Here is a 22233-nt window from a genome sequence, read left to right on the forward strand (position 1 = left end):
CTACATGCCCCACCCCTCCCCCATACCCAAGCCGTTCATCCCCATGGAGCCCCGCCCACTGCTGCCATAGTAACTGCTGCTCATCCCACTCTGATTACCTAACAGGAGAGAGAAATACACACTTTAGTACAAGCGTGCACACACACACACACACACTGAGACACTCACGCACTCACACATACTGAGAGACACTCACGCACACCGAGAGACACTCACACACTCACACACACCGAGAGACACTCACACACTCACACACACCGAGAGACACTCACACACTCACACACACCGAGAGACACTCACGCACTCACACACACTGAGAGACACTCGCGCACTCACACATACTGAGAGACACACACACACACACACACCGAGAGACACTCACGCACACCGAGAGACACTCACGCACACCGAGAGACACTCACGCACACCGAGAGACACTCACGCACACCGAGAGACACTCACGCACACCGAGAGACACTCACGCACACCGAGAGACACTCACGCACACCGAGAGACACTCACGCACACCGAGAGACACTCACGCACTCACACACACTGAGAGACACTCACGCACTCACACACACTGAGAGACACTCACGCACTCACACACACCGAGAGACACTCACGCACTCACACACTGAGAGACACTCACGCACTCACACACACCGAGAGACACTCACGCACTCACACACACCGAGAGACACTCACGCACTCACACACTGAGAGACACTCACGCACTCACACACACTGAGAGACACTCACGCACTCACACACTGAGAGACACTCACGCACTCACACACACCGAGAGACACTCACGCACTCACACACCGAGAGACACTCACGCACTCACACACCGAGAGACACTCACGCACTCACACACACTGAGAGACACTCACGCACACTGAGAGACTCACACTCACACAGCACTCCGACACGCACACACACACTCATCCTACAAACTCACACATTAACACCTGCAATCGGAGAAGCACACACAGGCTAACAATATCAACTGACGCACAGACACAGAGAGACAGAGACACACTGACACACTGACACACAGACGACCCCCCCCCCCCCCCCCCCGGGGCCGGAGCCGAGACTCACTGTAGTCGCTGTAGCCCCCCATCCCGCTGGCCTGCTGGCTGCTGGGTCCGTACGCCGATTGGTTGGCTGCAGAGAACAGAACATGGTTACAAACCACCGAACAGCTGTTCATTCAACAACAAAACATCAGCGGCCGCGTCATGTGTGACATGCAGCTCAGGCACAGCTCCACTGTTTACTGAAGCTTGGCAGGTTACGTTAGCGCCACCCATTACGGGTGACTGACAGCTCATTTATAGCTCCACCCATTACGGGTGACTGACAGCTCATCATTTATAGCTCCTCCCATTACGGGTGACTGACAGCTCATCATTTATAGCTCCTCCCATTACGGGTGACTGACAGCTCATTTATAGCTCCTCCCATTACGGTAGTCCAATGACCTCGCTCTCGCTTCACAGGGGGCGGAGACTCACCCATGGCCCCGATCATCTGGCTGCCATACGCCCCGTTGCTGCCCCCTGCTGTGGAGTTCAGGAACAGCTCCACATAGCGGTGCTCTGGGGGAGAGAGGGCCAGATCAGACACAGCTCAGAACTATACAACACTCACTGAGCCAATCAGATCAGACAGCTCAGAACTATACAACACTCACTGAGCCAATCAGATCAGACACAGCTCAGAACTATACAACACTCACTGAGCCAATCAGATCAGACACAGCTCAGAACTATACAACACTCACTGAGCCAATCAGATCAGACACAGCTCAGAACTATACAACACTCACTGAGCCAATCGGACCAGACAGCTCAGAACTATACAACACTCACTGAGCCAATCGGACCAGACAGCTCAGAACTATACAACACTCATGGAGCCAATCAGATCAGACCCTGTTCTTCAGTCTCAGAAATATACAACACTCTCTCACAGACACTCGCATATAAACTGATATCAAATCTCAATACATGGATGGTCTCACACTCACACTCACACTCACACTCACACTCACACTCACACTCACACTCACACTCACACTCACACTCACACTCACACTCACACTCACTCACACACTCACTCACACACTCACTCACACACTCACTCACACACTCACTCACACACTCACTCACACACTCACACTCACTCACACTCACTCACACTCACTCACACACTCACACTCACTCACACACTCACACACTCACACACACACTCACACACTCACACACTCACACACACACTCACACACACACTCTCTCTCTCTTACGCATGTTGGCCTTGTCCTTGGACATGGCTGCGACCGCGTCCTCATGCGTGGCGAACTCCACGTCGGCCTCCCCGGTGACGCGTCCGTCCGGGCCCACCTCGATGTGCACACGCACCGGGTTCAGCGGGGAGAAGAACTGCAGGGGAACGGCCAACAGCTCCTTACAACCAGCACACGGGCGTGCTGCAAGCGCGCACAGCCCACGTGGAGGTCACGTGTGCGGCTCACGTTGTAGATGTGTAGAGTGTGTGCGGTTAGCGTGTAGAGCGTGTGCGCTTAGCGTGCTGTAGGTGTGTAGAGCGTGTGCTGTTGGCGTGTAGAGCGTGTGCGGTTAGCGTGTAGAGCGTGTGCGGTTAGCGTGCTGTAGGCGTGTAGAGCAGGCGTGTAGAGCGTGTGCGGTTAGCGTGCTGTAGGCGTATAGAGTGTGTGTTGTACAGCGTGTGCTGTTGGCGTGTAGAGCGTGTGCGGTTAGCGTGTAGAGCGTGTGCGGTTAGCGTGCTGTAGGCGTGTAGAGCAGGCGTGTAGAGCGTGTGCGGTTAGCGTGCTGTAGGCGTGTAGAGCGTGTGCGGTTAGCGTGCTGTAGGCGTGTAGCGCGTGTGCGGTTAGCGTGTAGAGCGTGTGCGGTTAGCGTGCCGTAGGCGTGTACAGCGTGTGCGGTTAGCGTGCTGCAGGCGTGTACAGCGTGTGCGGTTAGCGTGCTGTAGGCGTGTAGAGCGTGTGCGGTTAGCATGCTGTAGGCGTGTAGAGCGTGTGCGGTTAGCGTGCTGTAGGCGTGTAGAGCGTGTGCTGTAGGCGTGTAGAGCGTGTGCGGTTAGCGTGCTGTAGGTGTGTAGAGCGTGTGCGGTTAGCGTGCTGTAGGCGTGTAGAGCAGGCGTGTAGAGCGTGTGCTGCAGGCGTGTAGAGCGTGTGCGGTTAGCGTGCTGTAGGCGTGTAGATCAGGCGTGTAGAGCGTGTGCGGTTAGCGTGCTGTAGGCGTGTAGAGCAGGCGTGTAGAGCGTGTGCGGTTAGCGTGCTGTAGGCGTGTAGAGCGTGTGCGGTTAGCGTGCTGTAGGCGTGTAGAGCGTGTGCGGTTAGCGTGCTGCAGGCGTGTAGAGCGTGTGCTGTAGAGTGTGCGGGCCGCAGGGCTCACGTTGTAGATGTCGGTCTCGGTCGCTCGGTACGGAAGCCCCCTCATGTGCACACAGTGACCCGTGATGCTCTGGAAGGAGGAGCTACCGTCGCCATAGCGCCCATCTGGCCAACCAATGGGAAACAAGGAGAAGGGGAAGAGGAAGTTACATCACATAAAACCTCTGAAGAATAACATGTGCTTTTCAAAGCTTTCACCAACTTCTCTAAACAGCAGCTGATAAGTTGAAAGGTAAAATGGCACGCTGGTTATCTGCCGACTAACGTGGTCTCAATTACAATACTAAATCCTTCAGTAACGGGCAGTATAAACAGTCATTAAAAACCTAATTTTTAACCATGAAATCAGCCCTACATTGTAACTGCACTGGGCATTTCACCCCTGAAGTGGTAAATGCAGAAAACGCTTCTGGACTGGTTTTTGAGTCCCGTTGCTGGGCGTTGGTTTTTGAGTCCCGTTGCTAGGCGCTCACCGTATCCGCCGCGGCGCACGCGGTCGTACGAGCCGCCGCGCGGCATGGCGCTGTAGCCCCGCCCCCCACTGGGCCGGTCGTACGGCCCCGGCCGCTGCATCCCCACCGTCTTGCGCTGCGGCTCGTAGTGCGTCCGCACCTCCGCCCGGCTGCTCTGGAATATCTCTATGTACCTGGGAACGCCGGGAACGTCCACACAAGTTAGAGCCAGGGGGGGGGGGGGAGGGGGGGGAAATCCGCCCAAGAAAGAGTAAACACACCCACACCCACACAACACGGAGAACAAGCCGTTCAGCCCAGAAGTGCTCGCCCTTTTCCTACCACTGAAGCAAGGGGGTCTGCAGGTTTAACTCCAGTCCTGGAGGGCCGCAGTGTCTGCAGGTTTAACTCCAGTCTTGGAGGGCCGCAGTGTCTGCAGGTTTAACTCCAGTCCTGGAGGGCCGCAGTGTCTGCAGGTTTAACTCCAGTCCTGAAGGGCCGCAGTGTCTGCAGGTTTAACTCCAGTCCTGAAGGGCCGCAGTGTCTGCAGGTTTAACTCCAGTCCTGGAGGGCCACAGTGTCTGCAGGTTTAACTCCAGTCCTGGAGGGCCAGTGTCTGCAGGTTTCTGATGTGTGGTTTATTTTGGTTGTTGATTGGCTAGAGTCCACACACCTTGTTCACGAGGCCTTAACTGGCTGTTGATTGAAAGGAAACGACAAATGCCTGCAGACACAGCGCCCCCTCCAGGACTGGAGTTAAACCTGCAGACACAGCGCCCCCTCCAGGACTGGAGTTAAACCTGCAGACACAGCGCCCCCTCCAGGACTGGAGTTAAACCTGCAGACACTGTGGCCCTCCAGGACTGGAGTTAAACCTGCAGACACAGCGCCCCCTCCAGGACTGGAGTTAAACCTGCAGACACAGCGCCCCCTCCAGGACTGGAGTTAAACCTGCAGACACTGTGGCCCTCCAGGACTGGACTTTGACATCCCTGCATTAAAGTGTACCTAATGCTTAATTTGCCTAAAAGCTATGTAGCATGTAGCACGGTCCGATTATTCAAATATCAATTCAAATATCACCGTCACGCTAGCCTTTCTGTGAGATAACTGAACTCAAAGCAGGCCACTGTGCAATACAGATGAACAGTGAAATTGAATAATTGATGTGTACAGTTTAAATACTGAGAATCTGGTAAGGACAAAAGACAAACGACAAACCAAACAGACCATTGTTTTTTTTTTTTGTCCGTTTACTGCCCACATTTCATGTGATTACCTGTTGGGCTGGGGAACCTGTAATGACCACCTGACCACTGTCCCCATGAAGAGTGGCATTCTGGGAGTTTTAACACCTGTGTGTTTCAGGTTTAGTGCTGAAGGATCAAAAAGGCAATGGCTATATAGAACACTTTGAATCTTTAATTCCAAGAATTGAAAAGCTCTTTTAAACACCAGCATGCACTCGATCGCTCAGCACTAATTTGCGTGTCTGTGTCTGACTGGCTAAGTGTTAGTGCTTCATACACCCCCCAAAGACTGAATGCTTGTGCTATTCACATGTACATTACAGTACATGCCTGCATTCACGTGCACAGGTCAGTGTGTGTGTCGACATGGCCTCTGTGGGATGTCTCGGGTTGGGGGATTAATTCAATTTTCGAAACAAATTAAATAATTGCATCAAAGACAATGGGCATTCTCCCCCCAACTCATGAATAGAATCTCAGTTCATTTCCAGGATTGGCTGCACTAAAATGGATTTGAACCCCCAACCCCATCAGTGTCCTAGTGAGTCACTGTAGGCAGCTGTAGCAGCAGTGTGGCACAGCAGGTAACCCCAGTGTTGCAGGTTTCATTCCCAGGCGGGGCACTGTGGTCGAACCCCTGAGGAACTGCAGTGAATATACAGTGTGTGTGTGTGTGTGTGTGTGTGTGTGTACGCTGTGTAAACTCTGTATTAGAGTCAAATTCAGGGGTCCTCAGTCTCACCCAGAAAGGGCCGGTCAGTTGGAACAAAAGCCTGCACCCACACCGGCCCTTTCTGGATAAGAAGGGGTCAGTCTCACAAAGCAGGATTACGGAGTTAGCTGGATAAGTTCAGAGTAAAACCGAGATCCCTTCCAAACCCAGACTAAAGCGAAACCAGCTGTTCCGGGTTTTACCGTGAACTCATCCAGCTAACTCGGCAATCCTGCTTGGCGAAACACACCCAACTTCATGAATGTACACCAGGGATCACAAAATCAGGCCCTCAAATCCAGATTCAGCCCAACCCCCGACCCCCAGGCAAAGGGAGGGTGGAGCAGGTCGCTGTGCGTGAGGACCGTGATGTCATGAGCCCTGGGGTACAGAGCGCACAGGACTGCTCAGGATCAGAGTGTGTTTAATGTTCGGATGTAAATGTAGGTTGTTGTTGTTGTCGTCGGTGAACACCGTAAGAAGAGCAACTTATTGAGCCAGCCAGCCATCCCCACCTGTGCCCTATCCTTTCCTTGTGTTTCTTTAGAGCCTTTTCGGCTATATCCTGAGACGCAAACTGCACGAAGGCCTCCCCCGAACTCCGCCCCTGGAAGTCCACCGGCAATGTTATCCCATTTGGCACGATTTCCAACCCTTCAACCCAAGGACAGACACCCCGTGCGGGGCCAAAATTAAAATCACATGCCCAGACACATCGCTTTCTCTCTCTAACGTCTTCTGCTACAAAAGAAGAAAATTAAGAATAAAAAGAAATGAAATTCAAAACTATGAATCACACATACCACTGCTCTCTCTGCTCCCACAGACCAGTGATTTGGCCGGGTAACAGGGCCTGGTTTACGGAGACCATTAGCACGTGCTAAACATTTCAGGGCACACAAAACTTGGAACACAATCAGTGATTAGGGTAAAATGAATACCACACGGGCAATCACTGATCATGTTATTGGTTTTGTGTACCCTAAAAGGCTTTGCAAGTGCTAACGGTCTTAGCATGTCAGGCCCTTAACCTTTACTGCAGTGGTAACCAACCCTGTTCCAGGACATCTACTGTCTAGTAAGTTTTCACTCCAACCCTAACAAAGCACACCTCATACAGCCAGAGAGCTGCTAATGCCTTGTGTGACAAACTGGGGTTGAAATGAAAACTTGGTAACCGATGGCAGATCTGAGAGCAGGGCTGGTTACCACCGTTTTACTGTATTAGCGGGAACATTCATGAGAATTACATAGTGTGAATTACATAAAGAACATACATTATATCTGTATCTACTCAGGGTAAAATGGTGAGATGATGGTAGCCCTCAGTCCCCTTGAAAGCGATCATTATACTGTAGAGGGACAGGGGCACTAGAACGCAGAGAGAACTTTAGTGGGGGGTGTCTGGGAGAGGATGTGATGTCACAAGGGGGTGTGGCAAAGGGGTCGGGGGGTAAAGTGAAAGGTCAAGAGCTCAAGACCCGACATTAGCATCATTTGGCGGTTCTTGCGCAGAGCAGTGTGACGAGACGGATTTCCCTCAATCACAATCTGGCATGAATCTCTCACCACATCCACGGCTATCAAACATGGATGAAGGAGACCGACAACATAACATGATTCAAGACTCAAAACTCCAGGAAGTGCAAAAGCGAGGGGGCCAGGGGGTGGGGGTCAGAGAGGGGCAAGAACTACTCGGGGGGGGTCTACTTCTGAATAAATGAATGGAGCAGGAACAATGGTGAATGACATGCCTGTATACAGAAGAACAGAGACCCTCCTCATGGCCGATCCGGCAGGAAGAGAGTTTGAGGTACAGGGGGGTGGGGGTGGGGGTGGGGGGGGGGGAGCCTCACCGGAGAAGAACTGCACGATCTCCTCCTTGCTGCAGCCGAAGGGGAGGCCCCGCATGCGCACCAGCCCGTCTCCCCCGGTCTCAGGGCAGTTGGGCCCTGTGTGCTTCAGGACCCAGTCCATCTCCACACTGTTCGACTTGAACACTGCGCCGGATTAACACACAGTGGGGTTACGTTAGTTTGTTTGCTGATGCTTTGAAGCCAAAGTGGCTTACAGTTGATTAGACTAAGCCAGTGCTTCTCAACTCCGGTCCTTGGGGCCCACTTGCCAGAAGGTTTTTGTTGTAACGAGGAACTGACACATACATAACTGATACCTTCTGGTTAGAACAAAAACCTTCTGGCCAGTGGACTGAGCTAAGGCCAATATCCCCAGAGCAACACACACACACACACACACACACACACACACACACACACACACCTTCCACATATCTGTGGCCCATGGTTTCTCGGTCCTTCTTGGTGGCGATCTTCAGGTCATCCTCAGACTCCAGCTCCACGAAGGCCTCCCCGCTGGGCCTGCCCTCCCGCGTGTATGTGAAATGGATGCCCGAGGCGCCGTTGGCGATTTTACAGTCTAAAAAACACAAGAAACAAATATCCACATGAAGAGCAGGCGTTAATACATGCTTGCTTAATGTGGTTCACAAACAGTGGTCCACACTCACAGAAAAGGGAATTAAAAGTGCATTAAAATGATTACATTAAAAGTTATTACAAACGATTGTCGCCAGGACGGTACCCTATAGGTACCCAAAGGGTGGGCTGTAGCATAGTGGCTAAGGTACATGACTGGGGCAGCCTGTAGCATAGTGGCTAAGGTACATGACTGGGGCAGCCTGTAGCCTAGTGGCTAAGGTACATGACTGGGGCAGCCTGTAGCCTAGTGGTTAAGGTGCATGACTGGGGCAGCCTGTAGCCCAGTGGCTAAGGTGCATGACTGGGGCAGCCTGTAGCCTAGTGGCTAAGGTACATGACTGGGGCAGCCTGTAGCCCAGTGGCTAAGGTACATGACTGGGGCAGCCTGTAGCCCAGTGGCTAAGGTACATGACTGGGGCAGCCTGTAGCCCAGTGGCTAAGGTACATGACTGGGGCAGCCTGTAGCCTAGTGGCTAAGGTACATGACTGGGGCAGCCTGTAGCCTAGTGGCTAAGGTACATGACTGGGACAGCCTGTAGCCCAGTGGCTAAGGTACATGACTGGGGCAGCCTGTAGCCTAGTGGCTAAGGTACATGACTGGGACAGCCTGTAGCCCAGTGGCTAAGGTACATGACTGGGGCAGCCTGTAGCCCAGTGGCTAAGGTACATGACTGGGGAAGCCTGTAGCCTAGTGGTTAAGGTGCATGACTGGGGCAGCCTTTAGTCTAGTGGCTAAGGTACATGACTGGGACAGCCTGTAGCCTAGTGGCTAAGGTGCATGACTGGGGCAGCCTTTAGTCTAGTGGCTAAGGTACATGACTGGGGAAGCCTGTAGCCTAGTGGTTAAGGTGCATGACTGGGGCAGCCTTTAGTCTAGTGGCTAAGGTACATGACTGGGGCAGCCTGTAGCATAGTGGTTAAGGTGCATGACTGGGGCAGCCTGTAGCCTAGTGGTTAAGGTGCATGACTGGGGCAGCCTGTAGCGTAGTGGCTAAGGTACATGACTGGGGCAGCCTGTAGCCTAGTGGCTAAGGTACATGACTGGGGCAGCCTGTAGCATAGTGGTTAAGGTGCATGACTGGGGCAGCCTGTAGCCTAGTGGCTAAGGTACATGACTGGGGCAGCCTGTAGCCCAGTGGCTAAGGTACATGACTGGGGCAGCATGTAGCCTAGTGGCTAAGGTACATGACTGGGGCAGCCTGTAGCCTAGTGGCTAAGGTACATGACTGGGGCAGCCTGTAGCGTAGTGGCTAAGGTACATGACTGGGGCAGCCTGTAGCCTAGTGGTTAAGGTGCATGACTGGGGCAGCATGTAGTCTAGTGGCTAAGGTACATGACTGGGGCAGCATGTAGCCTAGTGGCTAAGGTACATGACTGGGACAGTCTGTAGCCTAGTGGTTAAGGTGCATGACTGGGGCAGCATGTAGCCTAGTGGTTAAGGTGCATGACTGGGGCAGCCTGTAGCCTAGTGGCTAAGGTACATGACTGGGGCAGCCTGTAGCCTAGTGGCTATGGTACATGACTGGGACTCCCAAGGTCGGTGATTCTAATCCCGGTGTCGCCACAATAAGATCCGCAAAGCCGTTGGGCCCTTGAGCAAGGTACTCAATTGGGAAATTTGATACCTGAAGAATAAAAACGTACCTTCAACATCCTTTTAGTTCAGAGTGGAGTCATGAATACCATTTTAAATGTGATTAATCTAACCAGAAGGGAAAGCCTACAACTAGCCCCATTGCCTACAACTTGCCCCATTGCCTACAACTTGCCCCATTGCCTACAACTTGCCCCCCCCCCCCCCATCATCAGTGAGGTGATGAGAACCTCTGGAGCCGTGTGTGAACGATCGCAATGCGACGGTCTTACCAGAGAAGAACCTCTGGACTTCATCCACCGAGCAGGACCACGGCAGGCCACGCACACGGGCCACATACCCTTCCCCGTCACTCATCGTCAGAACACACTGGACCCCTGTACACTGGACCAGAACACACACAGAATCCCTGTTAAACTGGACCAGAACACACACAGAATCCCTGTGAAACTGGACCAGAACACACACAGAATCCCTGTGAAACTGGACCAGAACACACACACAGAATCCCTGTGAAACTGGACCAGAACACACGTTCCCTGTGAACTGGGTGAAATCGGCAGTTATTGAACAAATGCACTCAATCATAATCAGAGGACACTGAGGTCATGACCTAATTTTTTAAATACATTTTTACAAAATACATTAAATACAATCTAAGCAAATCTCTTCGATTTCATCTGAAACTACCAGACAATATTTTACTGCTGAGATCTTTGCTCTGTATAACCAAATCATTAAGAAATTAAGCACATTTTTCTGATATTTGAAATGCATCTTACCAAAAAACCGATCAACAATGCTTCCATTTTTGCACACTAAAACTGCAATTTGCTAGCCGTATCTTAATGCACCAACAACCAATTTAACTTCATGGATAGCCTACCTTACTCTGCCGTATCTCAAACGACGGGACCGTAGCATTGCAAGCAGTGCAGTAATTCTACGCTGTCGTTAATTTAACAAACAAAACGTCAAACTAAAGATGTCGTCGAGAGCGATACCGCTTATTTCATTGTAATTGTGAAATCCGGCAAGTTCCAAATGCTCACTTTGAATCGATCGGATAGGAGCCAGAAACACAAGGGCTCTTAGAAGGATTAGCCATCCAAGTTACATTAAACCCAAAACTGACCTAGCTAACATCACTAACCAAAAATAAACAACGCTCGGTAAAATGTTCCGTCCAGAGCAATTAACCAATGGGAACAGCCCACCTATTATTTTTAGAAACCGTCCCCATTTTAAGGGGAAATTGGGTTACTGACGTAACTTTCATTTCTGAATTGACTAGTCTGCGAGCAAAGCTAGTCTCGGCCATTTGTTAGCCAATTTAGCAATTTCACTTTCGTGCTACATTTGACTTCACACTGAATTTAAGTCACAATGAGCTAAATAGCGAAAATGACCATATCTCCTTCTAAAACGAGGTAATGGTACATTCGTATTGTTGAAAATGGCTTTTAATATTCTAACGTGTTAGTAAGTGAGGTAGGCCGATACAAGCGGGATTCAAAAGGTCTTTCCGACATTTTAGATGGCGTCTGAACGTAGTTAGGCTCAAGTCGGACAGTTAACGTCGTAGCCTAGCTAACAAAACAATCCATCACAAGATTACAATTTGTGATCAAGAGAATGTGTTCCTGAATACTTGACGATCCCGTAGCACGCAGTTAAGTCACATTTGTGCCAAACATTTCACACGTTTGACTGAAATGCAGACAAAGGCGCGTAAAATGGGCCTAGTGCTATCCAAATGAAATTCGGGAAATAGCCGACCCAGCTTTTAAACAGCTACACGGTATGCGTCTGAATGCAACACATTCCGCTTCGTAGTGAAATAAAACAACATAAAAAAATAAATAAAACAAACATACCTTCAGATCACTACCTCTCTGTAGTTGTGCTTCTCGGTATCCCCTCGCGGTCCTGGCGAGTGTGAATCTGCGCTCTTTAGTTTTTAGTCGTTTCCTGGCCGGTGCAGCTGGCCACGCCCAGCACATGACGTCGGCCGTTCGTCTGCGACGCATCAGCTGCAGCGTTTCGGAACGGCTGCCTCTATCCTGGATTGACGGTTCACTCAAAACTTTTCTGGTAATTTGGTGGGGGACTTTCGCAGTCTCGCCCTCACCTTGTCTTAGTAGTAGTAGTAGTAGTAGTAGAAGTAGTTGTAGTAGTTATTTATTTCGGTCCTTATTAACAAGGTTCATAACCTCGATACCGTACCACACCAGAGTTTCGTCCTCTCTGAATTTCCTGGATGGTCAGTTACTGTGCCAAGTTGCATAAAACTCTTTACCCTCCAGGTTTCCCTTAAATTTAAGTGTTGCAGAACGAACCCTGGAGTGTCAGAGTTAAGGGGAAAAACTCAAGGTGTTTCATGCTACCGGGCACTGCCCTCATGTTGCTTGGGCGGTGATGGGATGGAGGTGATCATTCACCTCACGACTGCTGGTGGTGTAAGTAGACTGCTTCTTTCCTGGAGATGTGGATTGAGCTGGCACATTGACAAAATAATTCTGCAGCAAAGGCATTCTGGACAATGCAACAGCACAAAGTGTTTGACAGGGGCTATCATTTGAATGCATTCCATTGGTGTCACATTTGGCAGTTGATAGTCGGAGATGACAAAATGTATTCCTCGTTGTACTTAAGCAGCATACACAATTGCATGATGCAGAAATAATGCGAAATACTGCACCATCCAGCGTGTGCATCCCTGAGTCTCTGAATCCGTACACAGATCTCAACATTCTGCTGCAGAAACTACCAAGCAGAAGGTTATGATGTGACTTAAATTCTTTTGGGTCCACTCTGAGTTGGGAATCTTTAACAGTGTTGCTGCAGCCTTCAGTTAAGATGTTTTAGTTTGTGCTGATCTTTGGTTTATTTTAGAGGGCAGCCTGTAGTGTAGTGGTTAAGGTGAATGACTGGGACAGACAAGGTCCCTGGTTCGATCCCCGGTGTAGCCACAGTAAGATCCACACAGCCGCTGGGCCCTTGAGCAAGGCTCATAACCCTGCATTGCTCCAGGGGAGGATTTTTGCCTGCTTAGTCTAATCAACTGTACATCACTCTGAATAGAGCGTCTGCCAAATGCCATTAAAGTAATGTAATTTCTGTGCGGCCTCCTTCACTAAAACAGTACCAGAGTTCCGTGTACATCAGCATGGATGATGGTTTTGAATGATAGCCTAATTTGCCCACATTAATTCATAATTATCACAAATTGTGTGCTTCATAGATAAATAACTGTTTCTCAAACCCAGTTTTAAAAACAAATGTTTTTTTTTGTCAACGCTTGGAACAGAAGTAAAATAACCGGTACTAATCATAATGGCCACTAGGTGACACTGTACCGTGATCCTTGTTGCAATGTGCTCGGACCGCATGCCACAGCAGGGTGCAATTTATCGTCATTCCACTAGATGGCAGTGCAGTAGCGAAACAAAGCAGGTTTGGTGTCATGTGTTATTTATTCACATGTTAATGACGATAGGGAAGTATCATTTATTTCAACACACCTGCTACCGTAGTGTTGACTGCTGGTAGAATATTCACACTGTGGTCTGAGTGCATAAATACCAACCGTCGCGCGTCGAGAGCTCAATTCCAAATGTGCAGTTGATTTAACCCAGACAACATAGCCAGAATAGTTCCAAATAATTGTATTTATTTATTTATAGTTATTTCTCATTTAAGTAAGAAAGGTTTTGTTATAAATAAATGCTATTTACTAATGCTTTAGGTGTATTTATACGACACCAAACTTAATGTGTCTCCTTGTGTAGTATAGTTGGATTAGTAGATTTCTAGGAAGTACTCATGCTACAACCAAGCTAAACCTTTGATAACTAAAAGATAGTCACTTGAATTAATAGGTCATATAGGAGGTATTTCTAAGAATAGGTTACCACATATTTACCTAGTAATACTTTGTACTTAGGGGAGTCTATAGGGGAACGTTACGAGATCCTGAATATTTATTTTATGTATTTGTGTAAAGGCAGCCTAAAATGGAAAAAGCATGAACTCAAAATGGAGAGAACAGTAAATTAAGAATATCTCATTTGGTTCTTGTAAAAATGTTATATGCCTTTTAAAAGACTGAGGTATTTGTTTATGAACATAATGGAGCAATGCATTGTGGGAGCGCTAGCTGTCTGGTTCCAAAGAGTTCTTTGAAGCGGTGGCTACTGTTCTGGGTAACTGGAGATGGGTTTTAACAGTCACTGATTTGACTGAAACACAGACATTCAGTGCAATGTGAAAACATTTGTCAAAATGAGTCACAATGAAAAGCACATCCTTCTTCACACAAGCAGTTAATGAGTCCTCAGTCAGTCTGAGAGTGAATAACAATACTCTATATATTTAAGCAATTTAGAGACAGGAACCCATTTTAAATTACCTATTTTTTGCTATTTTGCTATGTTTTGTACAATTGGAGGTACCCTTTAAACACCTTTAAACTCCTATATATCTGCAGTATTAAATATTTATCTGATAATTTACCTTCACATTTCGAAAGAGGAACATTAAAAAAAGAACAAAAAAAACTGGCCGCCAGGGTGCATTGGGCACCCAGCTGATGAGAGAACCAAGAGCAGACTGAGGAGACCTGGCTGTCCTGTGTCTGAACCTTTCTAACACCTGTGGATCTACGCCCCACAAGCTGGTAGAAACAGCACTAGACCGGCACCATGTTCCAGGTAAGATCAGAGACCTCATTCTGGATTACAGCTGTTTCAGTCCGAGTCGCCTCTGGAACCAAAACGTAGGCATGGCCTCGGGCAGAGGAGGGAATCGTCGCTGGATGTACCATCTCAGCGATTCTATTTGCTTTGGCCATGAGCATGCTGGTCAAATCAGCAGAAGTGGAGGGCAGAGGCCCTCTGATCAAGTCTGACAGCCCCCCATCAGGGCATTCGGGGATGATCTGACCGTGACAATGTCATCAGTGCCTGGATGTAGATGGATCCTTCAAGGCCTGGAGGGGCTCCTCACCTGGGCAGCTCAAGACAGCAAAGTCCAAGTCCCTGGTTGTGAGCTGGGGGATGGTGACTGACAAGTTTTGCTTCTCCATAGGAGGTGACCAGACCCCACGGATCACTGAGAAACCAGTTAAGAGCCGGGGCAGGATCCTTCACCGCACCCTGGAGGACACGGCAGCCCTCCGGGCGGCCAGTAGGGAGCTGGGAGTCATGAATGGACGAATCAGGGCTGCCAAGGAAGTTCAAAGTCAAGGCCTGGATCTACCAGAATGGCATCCTACCACAAGTCATGTGGGCCTTTCTGGTCTAAGAAGCTCCACTGTCAAGGGCTTTGAAAGGACGATCAGCCACTTTCTTCATAGGTGGCTGGGTCTACCATGAAGCTGAAGAAGCATTGCGTCACAAATTTACAGTCACAGACTTGACAACATGTGTCTATAACAGTGTTTAAAGCATCTGTAATATTTCCAAACTCTTTTTTTGTGGAAGAGTTTGACTTTTTACATTGGGTTATCCTAGTAAGTTGTACCCAGTGTCCCTTGTTGTACTGATCAAAGGTTGTTTCATTCCCAAAGAACTGAACATTTTTGCAGATTAATCTGAAATTAGACCAAAGTTTAGAGATGCCGTAATAGGCAGTGATTAGGAGGGTACAGAGGTGGAGAACATATGTAAAACTGAATTTTATTTTAAACACTAACTAGGCCAAGAACTTGGTAGCAGTTGCCATTCCCTGGAACCCCAAATGACTGCCGTGTGAAAGGTCGGAAAATCTTTGAGAATGGTAAAGAAACAGCCCAGGATGTTTGGGGTGAAATCAGCCCCACATCTCAAAGACAGGAAGTAACAGTTCAGATGCCCTTTTGACACAGGTAGGGTTGTAAGAGGAGTCAGTTTGTCTGCAGGCCCAAGAAGTTATAACAGGATGCTGCATTTGTTTTACTGTGTGTACAACCCAGATTCATTTATGAAATATTATATAGGCGGAGGCTCTAATCCCAGTGTAGCCACAATAAGATCCACACAGCCATTGGGCCCTTGAGCAAGGCCCTTAACCCTGCATTGCTCCAGGGGAGGATTGTCTCCTGCTTAGTCTAATCAACAGTACGTCGCTCTGGATAAGAGCGTCTGCCAAATGCCATTAATGTAATGTAATGTAATATGTATAGGCAAGTATACCTCCAATCAAAATATATTATGCGATTGTAGACCTGCATAATAATTAACATCATATACTTCACTGAATATATAAATGTATTCATGAATAGCCACACAATTTCATGGGTTGAGGGTTTATTGCTGCAACACATACACACACACAAACACACACTATTACTGTTAATAACAGATAATGTATTGTGTGATTGTCACACTCAGGGATTACACACTTAGTAAATGTCTCTGTGAATAATGAGTCATTGTGTATAATTTCATTGTGAATCATTTTTATTGCTTTTAAGAGTGTTCATTTATGTACATTATCCAGTCTAATTTCTCATTCTGAAAGAATTGTGAAATAAGTGTTTTTGACATCCATTCTATTCTTGCTTTGCCACACGTCGCGCATCCAAACATCACACTGTGATGTAAGTAATTGCGTTTGAGTGATGGTTTGCTTTCAAGACCGGACGCCGAAGATGCACACCGTGTACTCAGGTCAGCCGAGGACATCTGAAATGCGCCGTGCTCCGAATGAAGATGGGCTTCTTCAGAACGCTTGTGTACCGATTTCACACAGGGCACTGCGGAGTTACAAAATGGGGCTGCGACTATGTCCTCAGAACTACAATTCCCATACATTTCCCCGATCACCCTGCCGGAGCGATGCCCAGTTGCAGAGGCAATGCAAATGTTATTCCTATGTGGCGGTCCTGTTTGTTCGTTACACGCTTGCAAACCTATTTTGCGCTCAGAGTTACAAAAGACATAAGCAACATTTGCAGTGACATCAAGAGTTCTGCCTAGGAACAAATCGGATTATGCTAAACAGCAAACAAACCAAGTATAAATCCCTAAACTTGTTTTGGTGAATATTTGCTCGTGCAGTACATCAACTAATATGTGGCTTCATGGCACCACCTAACAGATACAATGATAACTTTGTGCATAACCCAAATTAACCTTTACTTTTTAATTGAAATCAAATAGGCGGATCATATGGGCGGGTATTCTGTGACAGACGTTTTGCGCAACAATATAGCAACTCGGTTTCCTGACGTGATTGCTCAGAGACCTCGAGATGCACTGAAACCTAACGTGAACGCTTGCGAGTTTTCGCGTGACGGGCATTTACTTAAGCCAATAAGCAGCTAAATATTCATTGACTGGACCAATAGTATTTTATAAACGGTAAACATGGGCGGGGCTTATTTTACTAGCAGAACGAAGTAGGTTAGGTTGTTAGAAAGTTAATGGCAGGGGGAAAGAGATTCTTCTCTTCTCGCTTCAGGAGAGTTTCGGGATTTTCTGAAGTAAAAACACAATAATTTATAAACAAATACAAACCCGAAAGAAGTTGAAGACAATATTAGATTTATTAACATACAAATTATTTAGATAAGTATGCAGGATGCAGTAGCCGGGACGGCAATGCTGACGGACGGCTTCGAGGACGAGATTGACTCGGTGACTCCGCGCTCTCCTGCGGTAGGGATGGGGGTAGGAGCCACACCAGGAGCCGGACTCGGGGGCATTGGGATTGGTGTCGGCGGAAAAAAAGTCCGGTTATTTGGCGATTCCAGTGGGCCCACTGCAGACAGGCTGGATTTTAAACTGGCCGCGGCGGCAGTCCTTTCCTCCGGTCCGGGGTCTGGCAGCGAGGAAGATGAAGTCTCCGAGGTGAGCTTAGGCAGGATCCCTGTTACCCAGCGAGCTAACCCCCTCCCTCCCCCACCAAATTACATAAAAACAACCACCATTTTAACCCAAATATATCGGTTGCCCTCCAGATTGGAAATATTTTACACACATACACGAGTATCACGTGTTTAACACTCGGGTTTAGGCACATAGTGACCAGATAACATGATTCGATTATGTCGTGGGTTGAAATCAGGGCCTAGTTTTGGGTTGTTAGCGGGCTAGCATTGGTAGCGCATTTCTCGCGCATATTCTTAACTTAGTAGCTAGCTAACTTTGCAGCTTTTTTGCAAACTGTCTTAGTTTACGTGTGGGTTCGTACGTGTTCGCAGAAGAAATGTGCTCCACTCCGTTAGCTTGTTTTGTAATAATGGCGCCATTGCGTCACCCTAGCTAGCCAGCTTAGTCTAGTTGTATAAGCCGTAGCTGTCCTTGGCTAGCGCTAGCACAGTGGGTGCTAAGTGGCCATTATTCGTGATAATGGTGAGCGATTATGTGACACTGTTCCGAGAACATTTCTTCATCACGAGTGCTGGCTGTTTACTTGGCTGTCTGTTGTGAGGGCGTTTTGCGGAGACAGTATGTGCAAAGCAAACTAACTCTTGTTAGCTACATACGTTACTGGTTAACGTGCTTCAGCTGAAGTGCTGGCGACATGTGCCCCCGTGTGTACGTGTGTGTGTGTGTGTGTGTGTGTGAGAGAGAGAGATAGAGAAAAAGTGCTTTCCACTCCAGGGACGAGGTGATTCCATGTCTGTCGGACCTGTTTTGGATTCCAACCAGCTCTGTCAAGACTCGGCGTGTGGTCTGTCGAGCCTCGTCATGTACTGCTGCTGGTCCCTTCACACACAAACGGAAAGGTTTGCGTTTAAAAGGAAGAGCGTGTGTCACTACACTGGTGCCACCCGTTGATCATGTCAGACTGCAGCGTGCCCCTCGATCTGCTCCCAGGACAGCACAGCGGAACGCAATGCGCTTGCCCCCCCCCCTCTTCACGCTGTTTATCGGTTATAAACCGGGGATGAGCGAGCCATCTTCAGAAATCGAAGAGCAACTACTTTTTTTAAACGCGCACACAACTCGATGCAGTAGCACCCCTTGCCCAGGTGCTTCGCGAGTGGACGGTGGAATATGCCGCTTATAATCATCGTTTTGATCTCATCTCCATCATTTTTGATCGATTGACATTAGCGGACTGCCTCTAGCCTTCATCTCCGCCTTCTGGCTCGTGCCGTGTTCCAACATCCGGCTCTGACGGGTACAGTGTTACACTCATTAGGAAATGGAAATGGATAGTTTATATCCAGTTATTTGGCGGTCTGATAAATGGCGATGATCACACGCGCTCTCCCGTTAGAAACATCATAAATCCGCGTCGCTCCAGAGGAAAAGAGTCATTGTTGAACTATTGATGGTCAATTTATCTCCGTTTGACTGTCTGGAGATGTTTAGGGAAATTACTGAAGTGCAGCATTTTAATGTACCCAACGTCAAATATTTGCATTAACTGGTTTGTCATGCTTGCCAATTTGATACATTATGAGCGAGACTTTTCTTTCTGTGACATTCTCGTTCATGACTTTCGTTTGCCGAAACAGAGGTGGATTGTGAATGAATGTGTCGCTGGCATTGGTCTAAACATATATTTTTTGCATTCCAGAAAACTTAGAACAAGAAACATTTAGGCCACTCACACTGTATTCTAGCTGGTGAGTGAAGTTTTAAGGTGCTTGACTGGGACCTGAAAGGTAGGTGGTTCAAGCCCCTGTGTAGCAATGATAAGGTCTGCACAGCTATTGGGCCCCTGAGCAAGGCCCCTAGGGGATTGTCCCCTGCTTCGTCCCCCATCAGCTGTAAGTCACTTTGGATAAAAGCGTCAGCTAAATAACAAATTATTTCTTATTCATTTAGGCAGTGTGAGGTTAAGGGTACACTATGAGTTTAGGGATACACTGTGCCTCTTCTTATTTTAATCCCAGAGGGACCCCAGTGTGCCCCTCCCATGCCCCCCACACCAAACAATCCCCCCCCCCCCCCATTCTCATCTGAATTCTCCTGTATTCAGCTCAGAGGCCATACAGGGTGTCAGCCTACTGCTTTAATCACACATGAAGCCAGATTATTATCGCTCTTGGTTTTGGAATCCCCTTTGGTCCAGGGGCAACTTGCTGTAGTTTATGATCCGTTTATACAGACCGATATTTGAAGAGGCAAAGTAGGTTACAGACCTGGGTTAAAATGGTATTTGTTTTGGATTCAAATCCTTTTCTGTGCTCTACTGATCTTGCCTGGTGCTTTCGAGCCTGCAAGGAGGAGCAAATGGGCGAGGTTTTGGGATCACTTCATTCGTTCCAATACACCAGACGGGTGTAGTCAAATGCAGAAAAGTAATTTAATCCAAAACAAATACTACTTGAACCCAGGTCGGGTTAAGGTCTGTTATTACACCGGCTGCTGCTGTGTCCCATCCGAGATTCAAACCTGCAGCCTCGTAGCCGTGAGTCCAACCTGCAGCCTCGTAGCCGTGAGTCCCGTCTCTGAACCCTGCCCCCCCCTTGTGGCTCAGATCTGTCGCCCATGTGCACCTGCCTTGTTTTAGGGAGATGAGGGCCAGTGAGGGTGCTGAGGGCCAGTGAGGGTCAGTGAGGGTGCTGAGGGCCAGTGAGGGTGCTGAGGGCCAGTGAGGGTGCTGAGGGCCAGTGAGGGTGCTGAGGGCCAGTGAGGGTGCTGAGGGCCAGTGAGGGTGCTGAGGGCCAGTGAGGGTCAGTGAGGGTGCTGAGGGCCAGTGAGGGCTGTGAGGGCTGTGAGGGTCAGTGAGGGTGCTGAGGGCCAGTGAGGGTGCTGAGGGCCAGTGAGGGTGCTGAGGGCCAGTGAGGGTGCTGAGGGCCAGTGAGGGCTGTGAGGGTGCTGAGGGCCAGTGAGGGCTGTGAGGGCTGTGAGGGCTGTGAGGGTGCTGAGGGCCAGTCAGGGTGCTGAGGGCTGTGAGGGTGCTGAGGGCCCCTCTCACAAGCTTAACGTCCCTGAGCCGCGTGTGAAGCCAACAGCGGGGCCACTCAAAAATCGCCCCCCCCGAGTCTTAACGCCCCAGAAAAGCCTGTCGTGCGGTTAGCGTGTTTACGGTCTGCGTCCATGACACAGCAGGGCCTGGCTGTGCGCTGCACTCTCAGCGCAGTTAATTATCATTGTCAGGAGACTGCCTGTGGTTACAGGGCACCCGGCACGGGTTATAAAAATACTCCTCGCTTGTTTATGGCCTTGCGTTTAATTTGCCTTACAGGACGAGCGCACGCTCCTGTGACTCCCGCCTGCTGGAGCAGAGTGGGGATGGAAAGGCGGTCATTCATTTTGCGTGCGGTTTTTGGGCAGTTCTTGCAGGGTGTGGTGACGGTAGAGCGGTTTTTGGGCAGTTCTTGCAGGGTGTGGTGACGGTAGAGCGGTTTGTGTGCGGTTTTTGGGCAGTTCTTGCAGGGTGTGGTGACGGTAGAGCGGTTTGTGTGCGGTTTTTGGGCAGTTCTTGCAGGGTGTGGTGACGGTAGAGCGGTTTGCGTGCGGTTTTTGGGCAGTTCTTGCAGGGTGTGGGGACGGTAGAGCGGTTGGAGGCATTTGAGGTGCTGCTCTCGTGTCGGGACGGGTCAGAATAATCAATATCGAATATGCGTTTGTGACGACAATATTACATTTTCTGTTTTCTGTAAATAATGGAACCAATGTTGCTATTCAAGGTTCTATAAGAACTATTTTGAGTGCGGAATATGTGTGTCTGAGTTAGTTCATCCCTGCAAGTGTAGGGAGTTACAATAACATTACAATTACAATGTCATGTTTTGACTTAAACTCATGACATTGGTACACGATTATTGCTTCATACAACCCACCGATTATTCCACCATGACAATGTACGTTTTTCACACCCCGAGTGCAGTGATCCAGGACGGCTCCTGTGTTGAGCTGCAGTGTTGAGCGTGCAGGTGTGGTCTGCAGGTGAGGTGTGTGCTCAGCGTGCAGGTGTGTGCTCAGCGTGCAGGTGTGGTCTACAGGTGAGGTGTGTGCTCAGCGTGCAGGTGTGGTCTACAGGTGAGGTGTGTGCTCAGCGTGCAGGTGTGGTCTGCAGGTGAGGTGTGTGCTCAGCGTGCAGGTGTGGTCTACAGGTGAGGTGTGTGCTCAGCGTGCAGGTGTGGTCTACAGGTGAGGTGTGTGCTCAGCGTGCAGGTGTGGTCTGCAGGTGAGGTGTGTGCTCAGCGTGCAGGTGTGGTCTGCAGGTGAGGTGTGTGCTCAGCGTGCAGGTGTGGTCTACAGGTGAGGTGTGTGCTCAGCGTGCAGGTGTGGTCTACAGGTGAGGTGTGTGCTCAGCGTGCAGGTGTGGTCTGCAGGTGAGGTGTGTGCTCAGCGTGCAGGTGTGGTCTGCAGGTGAGGTGTGTGCTCAGCGTGCAGG

At 49.1% G+C, this 22233-nt stretch overlaps 2 protein-coding genes across 3 annotated transcripts in view; one reads left to right on the forward strand and one right to left on the reverse strand.

Annotated features, from left to right (window-relative positions):
* On the reverse strand, positions 1-11986 carry hnrnph1 (heterogeneous nuclear ribonucleoprotein H1). Of its 2 annotated transcripts, none has more exons than XM_061236427.1 (11): positions 11826-11986; positions 10221-10332; positions 8137-8292; positions 7713-7856; positions 6372-6510; positions 3916-4088; positions 3444-3547; positions 2315-2450; positions 1524-1607; positions 1108-1173; positions 1-98 (listed from the first exon to the last, which is right to left on the reverse strand). In XM_061236427.1, exons 1-11 carry the CDS (start codon positions 11976-11978, stop codon positions 1-3), a joined length of 1365 nt encoding a protein of 454 aa, XP_061092411.1. In that variant the 5' UTR covers positions 11979-11986. The 2 variants fall into 2 exon arrangements, with proteins under 2 accessions (XP_061092411.1, XP_061092412.1); XM_061236428.1 differs by having other exon boundaries at positions 20-102.
* Positions 11987-17332: 5346 nt separating this feature from the next.
* LOC133124891 (ankyrin repeat domain-containing protein 17-like) overlaps positions 17333-22233 on the forward strand; it is a 72985-nt gene continuing 68084 nt past the window's right edge. The window contains exon 1 of the mRNA XM_061236440.1: positions 17333-17780. Within this exon, the coding sequence (XP_061092424.1) occupies positions 17505-17780 (276 nt within the window). The 5' untranslated portion in view covers positions 17333-17504. The remainder of the gene's footprint in view (positions 17781-22233) is intronic.

The sequence above is a fragment of the Conger conger genome, chromosome 3 (assembly GCF_963514075.1).
Source record: "Conger conger chromosome 3, fConCon1.1, whole genome shotgun sequence".
Lineage (NCBI taxonomy): Eukaryota > Metazoa > Chordata > Actinopteri > Anguilliformes > Congridae > Conger > Conger conger.

Excerpts from the sequence above, each read along its gene's own strand:
- hnrnph1 (XM_061236427.1), bottom strand. The coding sequence starts at position 11,978 with ATGCGTCGCAGACGAACGGCCGACGTCATGTGCTGGGCGTGGCCAGCT. Across the intron at positions 3,548-3,915 it reads CGTGCGCCGCGGCGGATACG|ATGGGCGCTATGGCGACGGT; the intron begins GTGAGCGCCTAG and ends TTGGTTGGCCAG. Across the intron at positions 99-1,107 it reads GGGGGGCTACAGCGACTACA|GTAATCAGAGTGGGATGAGC; the intron begins GTGAGTCTCGGC and ends CTCTCCTGTTAG.